General features: G+C 35.5%; 1 protein-coding gene across 3 annotated transcripts in view; it reads left to right on the forward strand.

Annotated features, from left to right (window-relative positions):
* EMCN (endomucin) overlaps positions 1-12,552 on the forward strand; it is a 103,322-nt gene that overhangs the window by 39,236 nt on the left and 51,534 nt on the right. For all 3 annotated transcript variants that reach the window (XM_058721809.1, XM_058721808.1, XM_058721810.1), the window contains exon 3: positions 4,919-4,996. In XM_058721809.1, coding sequence (XP_058577792.1) covers positions 4,919-4,996 — 78 coding nt within the window. The remainder of the gene's footprint in view (positions 1-4,918; positions 4,997-12,552) is intronic.

The raw sequence follows: 12,552 nt of genomic DNA on the forward strand, positions 1-12,552 counted from the left end.
GTTTCAGTCCTATGTTCTCGAGGCTTAAGCAGAGGCATTCTAGAACTTTGACAAAGTGTAAGTATTTGCTGCTTCTCTCTGTCTTTTTCTGTCACTCTTTCTGTGAGTTGTCAGCTGAGTTCTTGACATAAAATTGCGCTAATGCGGTAAAAGCGTGTTATTTTTGTAATCAATAACATCCCCCAAAAAGTACCAATAAAGAGAAGGTAGGTGCTGACATTGCATGCGGACTCAAAAGGTTGAAGTTTTACAATTTTTACGTGAACTCCTTGGAACTCACGCCTTCCCAGTGAGAGGATTCCTAGCCCATTCCTCAGTGACCTGTGGTGGTTAACAATGTCCAAATAACACAACGACTATGTTAAAAGGCCATGAAAGGTCAGAGGTGAAGGGTTCAGTGAAGGAATTCAGGCAGAATTGTCATTTGTGACCCCAGAAATGCATCTTTCCTTTCAGGCTGGGAAGGGAAACTCTATACCTACTCCTATACTTAGGAGACTATCCTAATAACTTCGTCACTGGAGGATCCTATAGGGGACCCTGAAGCCCCTTGTCTGAAACAATTCACTTGGTAAAGCACTTGAAATCAGATACACACACACATACACACACGTACATATCTTTCTCTTTATTTCTCTTTTTTTGGACACTTTGATTGCTGTATATTACTCAGTTAACAAAAACTAAACTCTAATCTGTGTTCTTCAAAAGTTCTCCCACATGACCTTTAAATTATTCACATTCAATTGTACAAATTGTAATAGGCCAGTGAAGCTTTTCTTTTTATTACTTTTTATTATAAAAATGTTTAGATGTACCACAAATGAAGAATACTATAATTAATACCCACTTGCCCATCTACCAGAATCAATAATTATCAAGATTTTATCATATTTGCTTCATTTTTTTCTTTCTCCTCCCTCCCTCCCTTGTTCCCTTCTATCTTCCTTTCTTTCCTTCCTTTTCCTTTTTTTCTTTCTCCCTGTTTATTTGTTTTTTGCTATTATCTAGTGTTTTTAAAGAAATTCAGACTTTTTGCCATTTTTTTCACACACTAAATGTCCATCTCAAAAAATATGGATGTTTTATTGTAAAACTACAATATCACTATCAAATCCACCAAATTAATAATGCTAATGCCTCAGTTGAATCTAATGTCTATTTAGAGGGGTTATAAAGGTTAAAATCTAGTAACCATGGATATGGCAGTGGGAGAGAAATTAAGGGAAGGAATGAAGTCCATCGTGGAGTCTCTCAAGAAATCAGCTGAGAAGGTGCTGGCGCAGAAGAGAAAAAGAAAGAAAGGCAGGTTATGATGTCTATAATCTACTCTCTAATTTAGTATAAGAAGCAGAAAGTCCAGCATGGTAGTAGGGACCAGTGGAGACATCGGTCAGAGGATGGTCCATTGTGCTTATAGGAAAATGAGGGAACATGGACAAGGAAGACAGATAAAGGAGCTCCTGTTTGTCTGGCTTATTTGATCACCACTTTTGTATTAAAAACATGGGTTGGTTGGGCTGTGTGCCAATATATATATTTGGATGGATATATATATATATATATATATATATATATATATATATATATCTCCATATATATATATGTATATATATATGGATATATATATACATATATATATATGGATATATATATGCACACACACACACACACACACACACACTGGATATTGCCCATGCTGTTAAAGGTAATGTAATTAATACAAAGATAATGTAAAACTTGTTTCAAATTCTCATATTCTAAGTAGTGTATCAGTATACCTGGCTTCCTGACTTCAGGCTTGGGAGGAGTTTAAATCTGGGGGAGTTTTATACATTGTTTCAACCTCCACAACAACCGTAATAATATTGGAAAAGTGTATCTATGATAAAATGATTCTAGTCTACTTTCCTCATGGGCACCATGGGTATTTTAGACACGATAAAAGTATTTACCAAAAAAAAAAAAAAAAAGCAACATAGAGAAGCTTCTTTTTTTTTTTTTTTCCTTTTAAGGCCTCCCAAGTCAGATTTTCTTGCTTAAAGGTCAAAAGATACCTGATTTAATAGTGCTTATATCTATCTAACGCACGTAAATTTTCTTTCCCTTGACCATGGCAAAAATTTTACCATTAGAGAAGTGGAATATGTGCTAGTGAGATAGGCACTCTTGCAATGACATGGCCACAGTGGCAGAGGTGACTAATAGAGCTTTGCTTGGAGGAGGGCTTGCTTTCAGAGGCTTCCCTAGTTAGAAGGAGGGGACCTGATCTCTTCCTAGATATGTACCAAGTGCACTACCCATTTTGCTTGAAGGCCAAGTGGCCAGAGTTAGAATCAACATTTGGCAGACATTGAATGCCATCATCATAAAATCAACTTCTAAGATACAAAAATAAACCTGAAATTTTATTCTTAAAACATAACTGTTATTCAGCTTGATTTTTAAAGCACTTAGAGTCAAACATTCTTTAATTAGCTGAATTAATTTGTCAGCACTAATGTTTCACATTTCTGATACTCAATAGATGTTCAGTTCCAACTGAGGTCAGTAGAGGGGCCAGGTAATTTTGGCCATCTCTTCCCTATAGCATGCCAGTTATGGTTATGTACATCCTCTCTAGAACCTGAGTACCATAAAACTGGAAAGAACAGACTGCATGAAAGACAGTCTTCTAAGCTTTCTTATAATATTGGGGGCAAAAAAAGGTTTGGGTACCATGTTTTTCTCCATATCTTCCTTCTGTTCTCCATTGTCTTTACATTCCTTATTGAGTTTGAAGTGGAAATGACTTACCTGGGATATCTTTGTACAAATTTTTTTTTGTTGTTTCCTTGTCATGGAATTTTGTGGTGGTCAAACTGACATTTGCTTTTAGTTTATACTCACAAGATATAAAATGCTTATAAATTAGATATTTTCTTTAAACCCTGATGATTTTTACAATAATAAGGATGCATTTATACTTCAGAATTTCAACGTATTTAACACATAAGAAGAATTTTATTATAAGTTATATGTAGATTGCTTATCCATATTTGAAAGTGAATATTCATACATTAACAATAAAGCTAAAATAAATTGTGCTCTGTTTTGCTGTAGATAGAGTTACATTGATTAGTTACAATGGTCATGGGCATGATCACAAGATCACTGTTCACACACAAGCTCAGGAACACCAGAAATGGATAACCATTTACCTCTTGCTTTTCCAAAGACCAAGGCTGAAACTGAAGCCAAACAGATTTGGGCTGAATGTATGGGCCAAAGCTCAAATTTGTTACACATCTTCCCTCTATCAAACATGAAGTCAGGATAGCTATTAAAAAGGGGAGGGGGCAAGGTCCTCAGAAACCCAAGAATTATGCACACTTGATACTTTTTCTGTTTATATTCATGATTATTGTTATATGTGTCCTAATTATTTCCTGTAATCTTCCCCATTCTTGAATTTTCAAGCGATATATGAGACATATACCAGTGAAACACAGGAAACAAGGTGACTGTAAAAATTCAAGTCAGCCTCTTATTGGTACCAAGATTCCAAGACTGGTAGGTGATGAAGTGAAAACCAAGGGGCCACACCTGGCTGGAAGGGACACTTCATTTATATCATTACATCTTTACTTTAAGATGGCATTGTGTGAGTGGGCAATGCAAAATCCCAAACCTAGCTTTTAGGAATAATGTTTCCTTTGTTGGTTTCTTCTTTTAAAATATAACCACATATTGGGTGTAGAAGACTTTGAGAAACTCTTAAGTGCTTCACCAATCTCCATGTTATAATTCACAGAATCCACCTGTTACAGCCACTTTCCATTTCCATAATAACCGATGTCCTCTAATAAGTGGTGAGGACAGAAGGGCAGAAGACAAATCCTTCACCCCCTGCTTGGAGGCGTGTGTCCACAGTGTTCCTCCAAAGGTCTTAACTTCCTTGTCATTCCTTAGTATTTTCTGATATACAGCTCCAGCCAGCTTAACCTTGACAACTCTCTTCTGGATGGGTTTTAAAGTGTTAAACTGTCCAGAGCCAAATTTTTCCTCCCCTCCCCCACCAAAACTGTGCACATTCTGGGATTTTATATATACCACATAGTAAAAATGGAACATTATGTCCTAGTCACAAAAGGGTATCCTAACGTGTTTTAAGAAGGGAGTGTTGACAGTTATAGGTGTCAAACTGTTAAGTCGTATTCACTACTTAAAGAGGATCTTCATCTTTTTGTTGGTCCCCATGTCCTGTATGAGTAGCACCTTATCTGAAACATTTACTACTTGCCTACCATATGCCAGGAATTAACCTTGATACTGCTCAGATTAAAGAGATGACTAAGAGTTAACTACTGCCTTCAAGAATCTAGAAATGGATCTTGCACCCATTTGGCTGGGAACTCAATGAATATTTCATAAACGGACAAATTAATTACAATAGTTTGCAAACTCCTTTATGATTTATGTAATTTGGGAAGTTCCAATGTCATAACTAAATCAACAAAATGAAATGTAATTCTGGGTGGGATGTGGAAGTTCTATTGACTAGGTTATTTTTCTCTTTAGGAAAAACAAAATAATTTTAAAATATTTGTTTTTAATATATATATTTAAAGATACCCAAGTAACTATCTGCAGTGAAAATTTGCTTTAGGGGCCTATCACAGAAAAAATGTGTGTGTGTGTGTGTGTGTGTGTGTGTGTGTGTGTGCTTTCACTGGGTCATCCAAGTGTTCAGTACTTATATTCCTTATTTCAGACAAAAGGAGATAGAAAGTAGAAAATTAAAGATAGGCAAAGGCTGACCCAGTACCTCTGCAGAGGGATTGTAGTTCACCTCCAGATTTGACTGACTTTTATTTGTTCCTTGGCAGGTGAGATGAAATTGTGATTAATAATAATGTCATCTATCTTATCAAACTAGGAACAACAAAAAAGGAATCCTTAAATTCACCTTTGCTGCCCACACTTTCTTCATTAACTACAACAATTAAAGATGAAGGTAAGTAGTCATCATTTTCAATCACTTTTCTTCCATTAGTATAATTCATATACCATAATAGTCACTCTTTTGAAGTGTACAATTCAATGGTTTTTAGGATACTCACGAGATTCTGCAACCATCACCAGTATCGAATTCTGGAACATTTTTTATCACCCCATAAAGAAACCCTATATCTCTTACCAATCACTTCCCACTTCCCCCTACTCCCACCCTCCCCAGCAACCACTAAACTACTGTCTGTCTCTTTCCCTATTTTAGAAATTTCATATAAATGGAGTCGTATTGTATATGATCTTTCGTGTCTGACTTTCACTTAGCATAATGTTTGTAGGTTCATCCATGCTATAGCATTTATCTGTAGTTCATTCTTTTTTGTGAGTGAATAATATTTTATGGTATGGATATACCACATTTTATTTATTAGTTAATGGACATTTCAGTTGCTTCTACTTTTTGGCTATTATAAATAATGCTGCTATGAATATTCTTATACAAGTTTTTATGACCATATCTTTTCATTTTTCTTGGGGGTATGTATCTTAAAGTGAAATTACCAAGTCACATGGTAACCCTACGTTTTAACTTGTTGAGGAACTGATTTCCCAAGGAGCTCTACAATATGACAATACCACCAGAAATGTATGAAGGCACCAATTCTCCACTTTCTAATCAATACTCGTTGTCGGTCTTTCTCATCATAGCTATTCTAGTGCATGTCATTGTGGTTTTGATTTACATTTCACTAATGACTAGTGACCTTTTTATCTACTTGCCAGCCATTTGTATATCTTCTTTGGGAAAATGTCTATTTAGTTAGTTCTTCCTTATTTTTTAAAAATTGGGTTATTTTTTTATTGTTGAGTTGTAAGCATTTTTTAATATATTTTAAAGACTAGAGCCTTATTGGGTAGATAGTTTACAAATATTTTCTCCTACTCTGCAGGTTGTCTTTTCATTTTCTTGATGTAACTTTTGAAGCACTATAATCTTTAATTTTAAAGAAGGAAAATTTACCTATATTTTTTTCCGTCATGTAGGGAAGGTAAATCTGTACCTCTACCCATTTTAGGTTTTCAGCTGGGACTCTTTAACAAGAAGACAGATTAACAAGATAAAAAACAAGATAAAAAATAAATGTGGACAGCACACATCACATGAGAGGCCTAAAACAAAGAGTAACTCAAAGCAGTTGCTTAGAATTTTGGCTTATATAGCATCTTTAACAAAGAACAACAAGTTCACAGCTAAATGATTGGACCAAAGAAAGTAGTTTAGGCTTCCAAGGGTGGAAAACTAAGGGAGGGTAAACATACAGAAGGAAATTGATGGACTTTTTTTTTAAGACTTTTTTTGAGACTTTTTTTTTGAGAGAGAGAGAGAGAGAAAGTGTACACTATGCAAGCAAGCTCAATTTGCAGGGGTGGGGGTGGAGAAGGAAAGGGAAAGAGCAAGCACCATGCCCAGAACAGCCAGCAACACAGGGCTCTATCTCTCCACCCTGAGATCATGAACTGAGCCAAAATCAAGAGTGACACTTAAGCAACTGAGCCACCCAGACACCCCAGTAAGGTTTATTTGCAGATTCCCTTAGTGCCTTTTCTGGGCTGATAAAAGTCTGTCTCCAGTAAAAGGAAAATATGTATCCTGCCCTTAGCAGAAAAGCTTTTTCTGCATTGGCTGCCTCTTAATTGGCTGCAGTTTAAAATAATTTTTATGCCAAAGAGGCATATTTCAAGGTGACATATTCTGGTTTCCTTCCACCAGTGAGGTCAAATCTAAGAAACCATTGCTCAACTCAAGGTCACAAAGATTTATACCAATCGTCTCTTCTAAGAATTTTATGATGTTAGCTTTTCCATTTAAGTCTTTAATTTCGTATACGGTGTGAGGTAGGTGTCCAGCTTCATTCTTTTGCACACAATTAACCAGTTGTCCTAACACCTTTTGTTGAAAAGACTATTCTTTCCCTATTTGAATTGTCTTGGCACTCTCAATGAAAATCAGTTGGCCATAAATGTATGAGGTTTCTTTCTGGACTCAAATCTGTATCTGTTTCTATGCCAGAATCATACACTTTTGATTCCCATTTGCATTAAGTTTTGAAATCAGAAAATGTGAGTCCTCCAACTTTTTCCTTCTTTTTCAGCGTTATTTTCACTATTCTGATTCACTCGAGTTTTCATAGGAAAATTTAGGATTAACTAGTCAATTTCTGCAAAATGTCAGCTGGGATTGTGATGGGGTGGCATCAAATCTTCAGATCAAGTTGCGAAGTATTGCCATTTTAACAATCTTAAATCTTATAATCTACAAATATAGGACAACTTTCTGTTTATTTTAGGCTGTCTTTAATTTTTTTATGATGTTTGTAGCTTTCAACATAGAAGCCTTGCATTTCTTTTGTCAAACTTATTCTTAATATTTTATTCATTTTCATGCTATTGTAAATGGAATCATTTGCTTAATTTTGTTTTTGGATTGTTCATTACTACTGTATAGAAATACAATGTATATTCATATACTGATATTGTATCTTGCCATCTTGCTTAATCCATTTTTTGGTCCTAAATTGTACATGTGTATATTCCTTTGGATTTTCTATACACAAGATTTTACAAATATAGTTTTACTTCTCCTTTTTCAATCTAGATGCTTTTTATTTTTTTAATTTTTAGATGCTTTTTATTTTATTTTCTTATCAATTTGCCCTGGCTAGAACCTCCAATACAACACTGAATAGAAGTAGTGAGAGGAAACGTTCTCGTTTTGCTCCTAATTATAGGGAATGCTTTCACCATTAAGTATGATGTTATAGTGCATTTTTCATATATGCCCCTTATCAGGATGAGGAAGCCCACTTCTAGTGCAAGTTTGTTGAATGTTTTTATCGTGCAAAGGTGTTTGATTTTGCCATATGCTTTTTCTTGGCATATTGAGATTATCGTGTGACTTTTATCTCTTATTTTCTTAAGATGCCATATGACATTGATTTCTACATGTTGAACCAACCTTGCATTTCTTAGATAAATTCCAGTTCATCATGGCATAAAATCCTTTCTATTTATTGCTGGATTTTATTTTTATCATTTTGTTAAGAATTTCTGTGTCTAGGGGTGTCTGGGTAGCTCTGTGGGTTAAGCATCTGACTCTTGATTTCAGCTCAGATCATGATCTCGGCTCAGATCTTGATCTCACTGTTTATGGGTTTGAGCACTGTCAGTGTGGAGCGTGCTTGGGATCCTCTCTCTCTCTCTCTCTCTCTAGCTCACACTTTTACTCTCTCTCAAAAATAAATAATAAACTAAAAAAAAAAAGAATTTTTGTGTCTATATTCATAAGAAAGAAAAGTTTGTGATGTCTCTGCATAATTTTGGCATCAAGTTAACACTAGCCTCATAAGATGAATTAAGAAGTGCTCCTTCCTCTACTAACTTTTGGAAGAGTTTATGAAGAATTGATGGTAATTATTGTTTAAACATGTGGTAGAATTGACCAGTGAAGCCATCTAGTCCTGGGTTTTTCTTTGTGAAAGTTTTTTGATTACTAACTCAGTCTCTTTTTTCATTACAGGTTTATTCAGATTTTCTATTCTTAACTCAGTTTTGGTCATAGTTGGTTATTTCCTGGGAAATCAGATTTTTCCCATTTCACTTAGTTTATATAATTTGTTAGCATACAATTGCTTATTGCATTGCCTTATAACTCTTCTTATTTCTGTAAGGATAATAGCAATATGTTCACTTTCATTCATAATTTAGTAATTTGAGTCCTCTCTCTTTTCTCTTTGTCAGTCTAAGGCTTTGTCAATTCTGTCAATCTTCCCAAAGAACCAACTTCTTATTTTATTAATGTTTCTATTTCTTTCCTATTATCTATTTTATTTCTCTTCTCTTTAATCCTTATTATTTCTTCCTTCTATTGGCTTTGGGGTTAGTTCAATCCTCTTTTACCAAATTTTTAAGTTGGTAGAATGGAATAGTAATATGAGATCTTTCTTCCTTTATAAAATAGATGTTTACATCCATAAGATTCCCTCAGTGCTACTTTTACTACATCCCATAAATTTTGGTAGGTTGCATCTCCATGTTTGTTCATCTCAAAGTATTTTCTAATATCCTTTGTTATTTATTCCTTGGCCCATTGGTTATTTAGTTTATTCTTAAGTTTCTACATGTTTATAAATTTCTTCCTATTACATTTAAAAGAAATTTTTCCTTTTCAGTGTTTTGTTTTGTTTTGTTTTGTTTTGTTTTGTTTTGTTTTGTTTTTGGAAAGAGAGAGAGAAAGAGGGAGAGAGAGCATGCATGAGTGGTGGAGGGACAGAGGATAAAAAAGAAAGAATCTTAAGCAGGCTCTACACCCAGTAAGGAGCCTGGCCCAGTGCTCAATTTCATGACCTTGAGATCATGACCTGAGTCAAAATCAAGAGTAAGACGCTTAACCAACTGAGCCACTTGGGCTCCCCAAATTCTTTTTTTTTCTTAAAAAAAATAATTTTTTTAGTAATCTCTACACCCAACATGGGGCTCGAATTCATGACCCTGAAACCAAGAGTTGCATACTCTACCGACTGAGCCAGGCAGGTGTCCCCCTCTTCAGTGTGTATACTACCTACCAGAAATTACTTCCCTTAAGCATTCAATTTTAAAATTTAATTTAATGTAATTTTAAAAATAAAGCATATGGAAACTATCCTAAAGTGTATTATAGATATCCTTGTCTTTATTAGCCAGAGTATAACAAGCATAACTTGAAAATGCTTTGCTATTTGTTTTCAAAGTACCATTTTTATAGTAGGTAGTGCATTTGGCTCTTGTTTTTAAGAAATGTATTATCATTTTTTAGTTTATTTTTAAATTATTATTTAATTTTTATTATTTGAAGATGGAAAACCTGGGTTTCCGAGATGTTAAATGACTTAACAAAAGAAGCACAAAATTATAGTAACAATTTGCAATTTGAAACCTGATACTTTAGTTTCAAGTTTTTCTTTCCACTTAATTCAAAATTCATAATCAATTATTTCGTAATGAATTGGTATTATTATTTTAATCTCAGTTATGATACTTGGCTTTTAAACAGTAAGTGCTCAGGTATTAGTAAGGTTTATGTGGTTTTTTGTTTTGTTTTGTTTTGTTTTTTTCTCTCTGCACAAAGTCACCAAATTCTATAACTTTAACTTTTCTCTTAAGGTTTTGGTAAATGTTCTTGTTCTTTCCCTGCTTTCAGACTATCCTTTTGATGATATTGCCAGCCTGCTATGGATGTTTATTTCCTTTAAGTGGCAAACACACATATACACATGCACACACACCTATATAAACACACACAGCAAAATTGTTAGAATTGTGTTAAAAAAAAAGGGGGGGGGGAAATACATCCAGGTGAAAGGCCATGTTCTTGCATAGAGTGTAGGTTCATGAACACCTGAATTTCACAATAACGGTGGATCTGGTTATTCCTGCCTACTCTGAAATTCCTCATCTTGCTTTTAGTGTGGATAGGCAAGGTTACCATTTCATGACCCTCATTATTAAGACAATTGTTAATTAAGGCTTTTTTTTCATTGGCAGAGATATTTCCATGTAAAATTTTATGAGGAAGCCCAAAATGCCAATATACTGAATAGTAGTTGAACTGCTTGTTTGAAGCAATGTGGTGGTGGTATATGTAGGCAGGAGGGATTTCTACCCATTTTTCTCTCTTACTGCTAATGGGAGTCTGTGAGGCTTCCGCACTGAGCCCTTAGGGCTTCAGCAGTACGGTCAAAAAAATTACTGAAACAAGGCATTATTATGTTATTTAAATGCCATTCACAGTAAAATAAAAAAAAATAATAATATGCATTCTAAAACCAGAAAACAAACAAAGCAACTCTTTTTCTCCCACCATTTGACACGGAGTCATCCCATTGGTAATTGTTGTGGGCTATAGTTTTCAAAAGGGCAGCTCAAATATCCCAAAAGCTTTTAAGAGTCCCATAAACACTGTTGCCAATTATTCACTTATGTGTAAAATCAATAGATCTGAGAAATGAAGGAGACGCCTCTACCAATATTTGGTCTGGCTCCAGGAAACACTATTAAAATAGACTTTTTTTAAGTGGAAAGTCAATATCTACTTATTAATGAAGTCTCTAAGGAAGAGCAGGGGCTCAAAAAGAATCCCAAATGACTAGATCCCTCCGAGGTCACGAAACCACTGAAAACCATGTGATTTCTGGGGTATGTAAGCAAAGAGCCACTGTCAATACAAATAAAACTTTGTACCTGGCCTGGGATCAGCCCCAAATTCCCATATGAACTTCACTTGATAACTGAGTTAGAAAATGAATAGATCTGAAGACATCTAAACATTCTCTTAGCCAAGGCCTGAGTGTCAGAGAGCTCTCGGTAGTACGCTCTGGTCCACTTTCCCTGGGGTTGTACCCAGGTCCCAGTTGGTCTAGCAAGAGGGAAAGTATTGGGGGGCGCCTGGGGGGCGCAGTTGGTTAAGCGTCCGACTTCAGCCACGTCACCATCTCGCGGTCCGTGAGTTCGAGCCCCGCGTCAGGCTCTGGGCTGATGGCTCGGAGCCTGGAGCCTGTTTCCGATTCTGTGTCTCCCTCTCTCTCTGCCCCTCCCCCGTTCATGCTCTGTCTCTCTCTGTCCCAAAAATAAATAAAAAACGTTGAAAAAAAAATTTTTAAAAAAGAGGGAAAGTATTGGTAAAGGCGCTTTCAAGGGGCCCTTCACACATACCCTTACCCACAGAACAGGAAATACAAAATTCACGTAAAAATAAATTTCTCTCCTCCTCTTATCTCCCATTGAAAGCTCTAGTCCTACTTTGCCTACACATTCCTCTACCATCACCATTTTGTTCTCTTCAGAATCTTTGGAATTCCCTTGTAGCCTGGTTCCATCCTGAAGCACTGAAGGAGATATAGTCCTGAGTTCTCTTTGAATTGCTCAGGTGTTTGGCCTACACCTCTTCACGTTTTTTTTTCTCATGACATCTAAATTTATTTACATTCTGAGGTATTCCTTTTCATTCCAAAGAAAGTATCAGAAGATCTGAGCAAACTCTTAAGAAACCTTTTCTTCAGTCTTTGACACTGCTTTGATGCATCTCCATAGGACCATTGGTATAAATATATAGGCCTCTCACAGTCTTTACATGAGTGGCTCTTTCATATTACCCCTAGAAGTCACGTAAATGAATCAAGACATTACTTTTATTAAGTTTATCCAAGACTACCCATGTTGCCATGGTTACAGAATTTCTATGGAGTGCTAGTCCATAGCACATCCCTGGAAATGGAGATCCTTGGGCAATTGCTTTAGAAAAGACTACCCTCCTAGGGTTTTGCAATGCACAGTAACATTTATTTAATCTTAGTAATCCTATCAAAAAGACATCCATTTGGCTTTTTTACAATCTAGGCAGCTCCAGTTAATTTGACTACAAATGTTTTTTCTTAAACATAAAACCAAATTAACATACCACGGTACTAATATATTTAGCATATATTTTAATAAATGCTAACTTTGTCAAAAAGCCCCTTATCTCAT

This window comes from Neofelis nebulosa, chromosome 3 (assembly GCF_028018385.1).
Source record: "Neofelis nebulosa isolate mNeoNeb1 chromosome 3, mNeoNeb1.pri, whole genome shotgun sequence".
Taxonomy (NCBI): domain Eukaryota; kingdom Metazoa; phylum Chordata; class Mammalia; order Carnivora; family Felidae; genus Neofelis; species Neofelis nebulosa.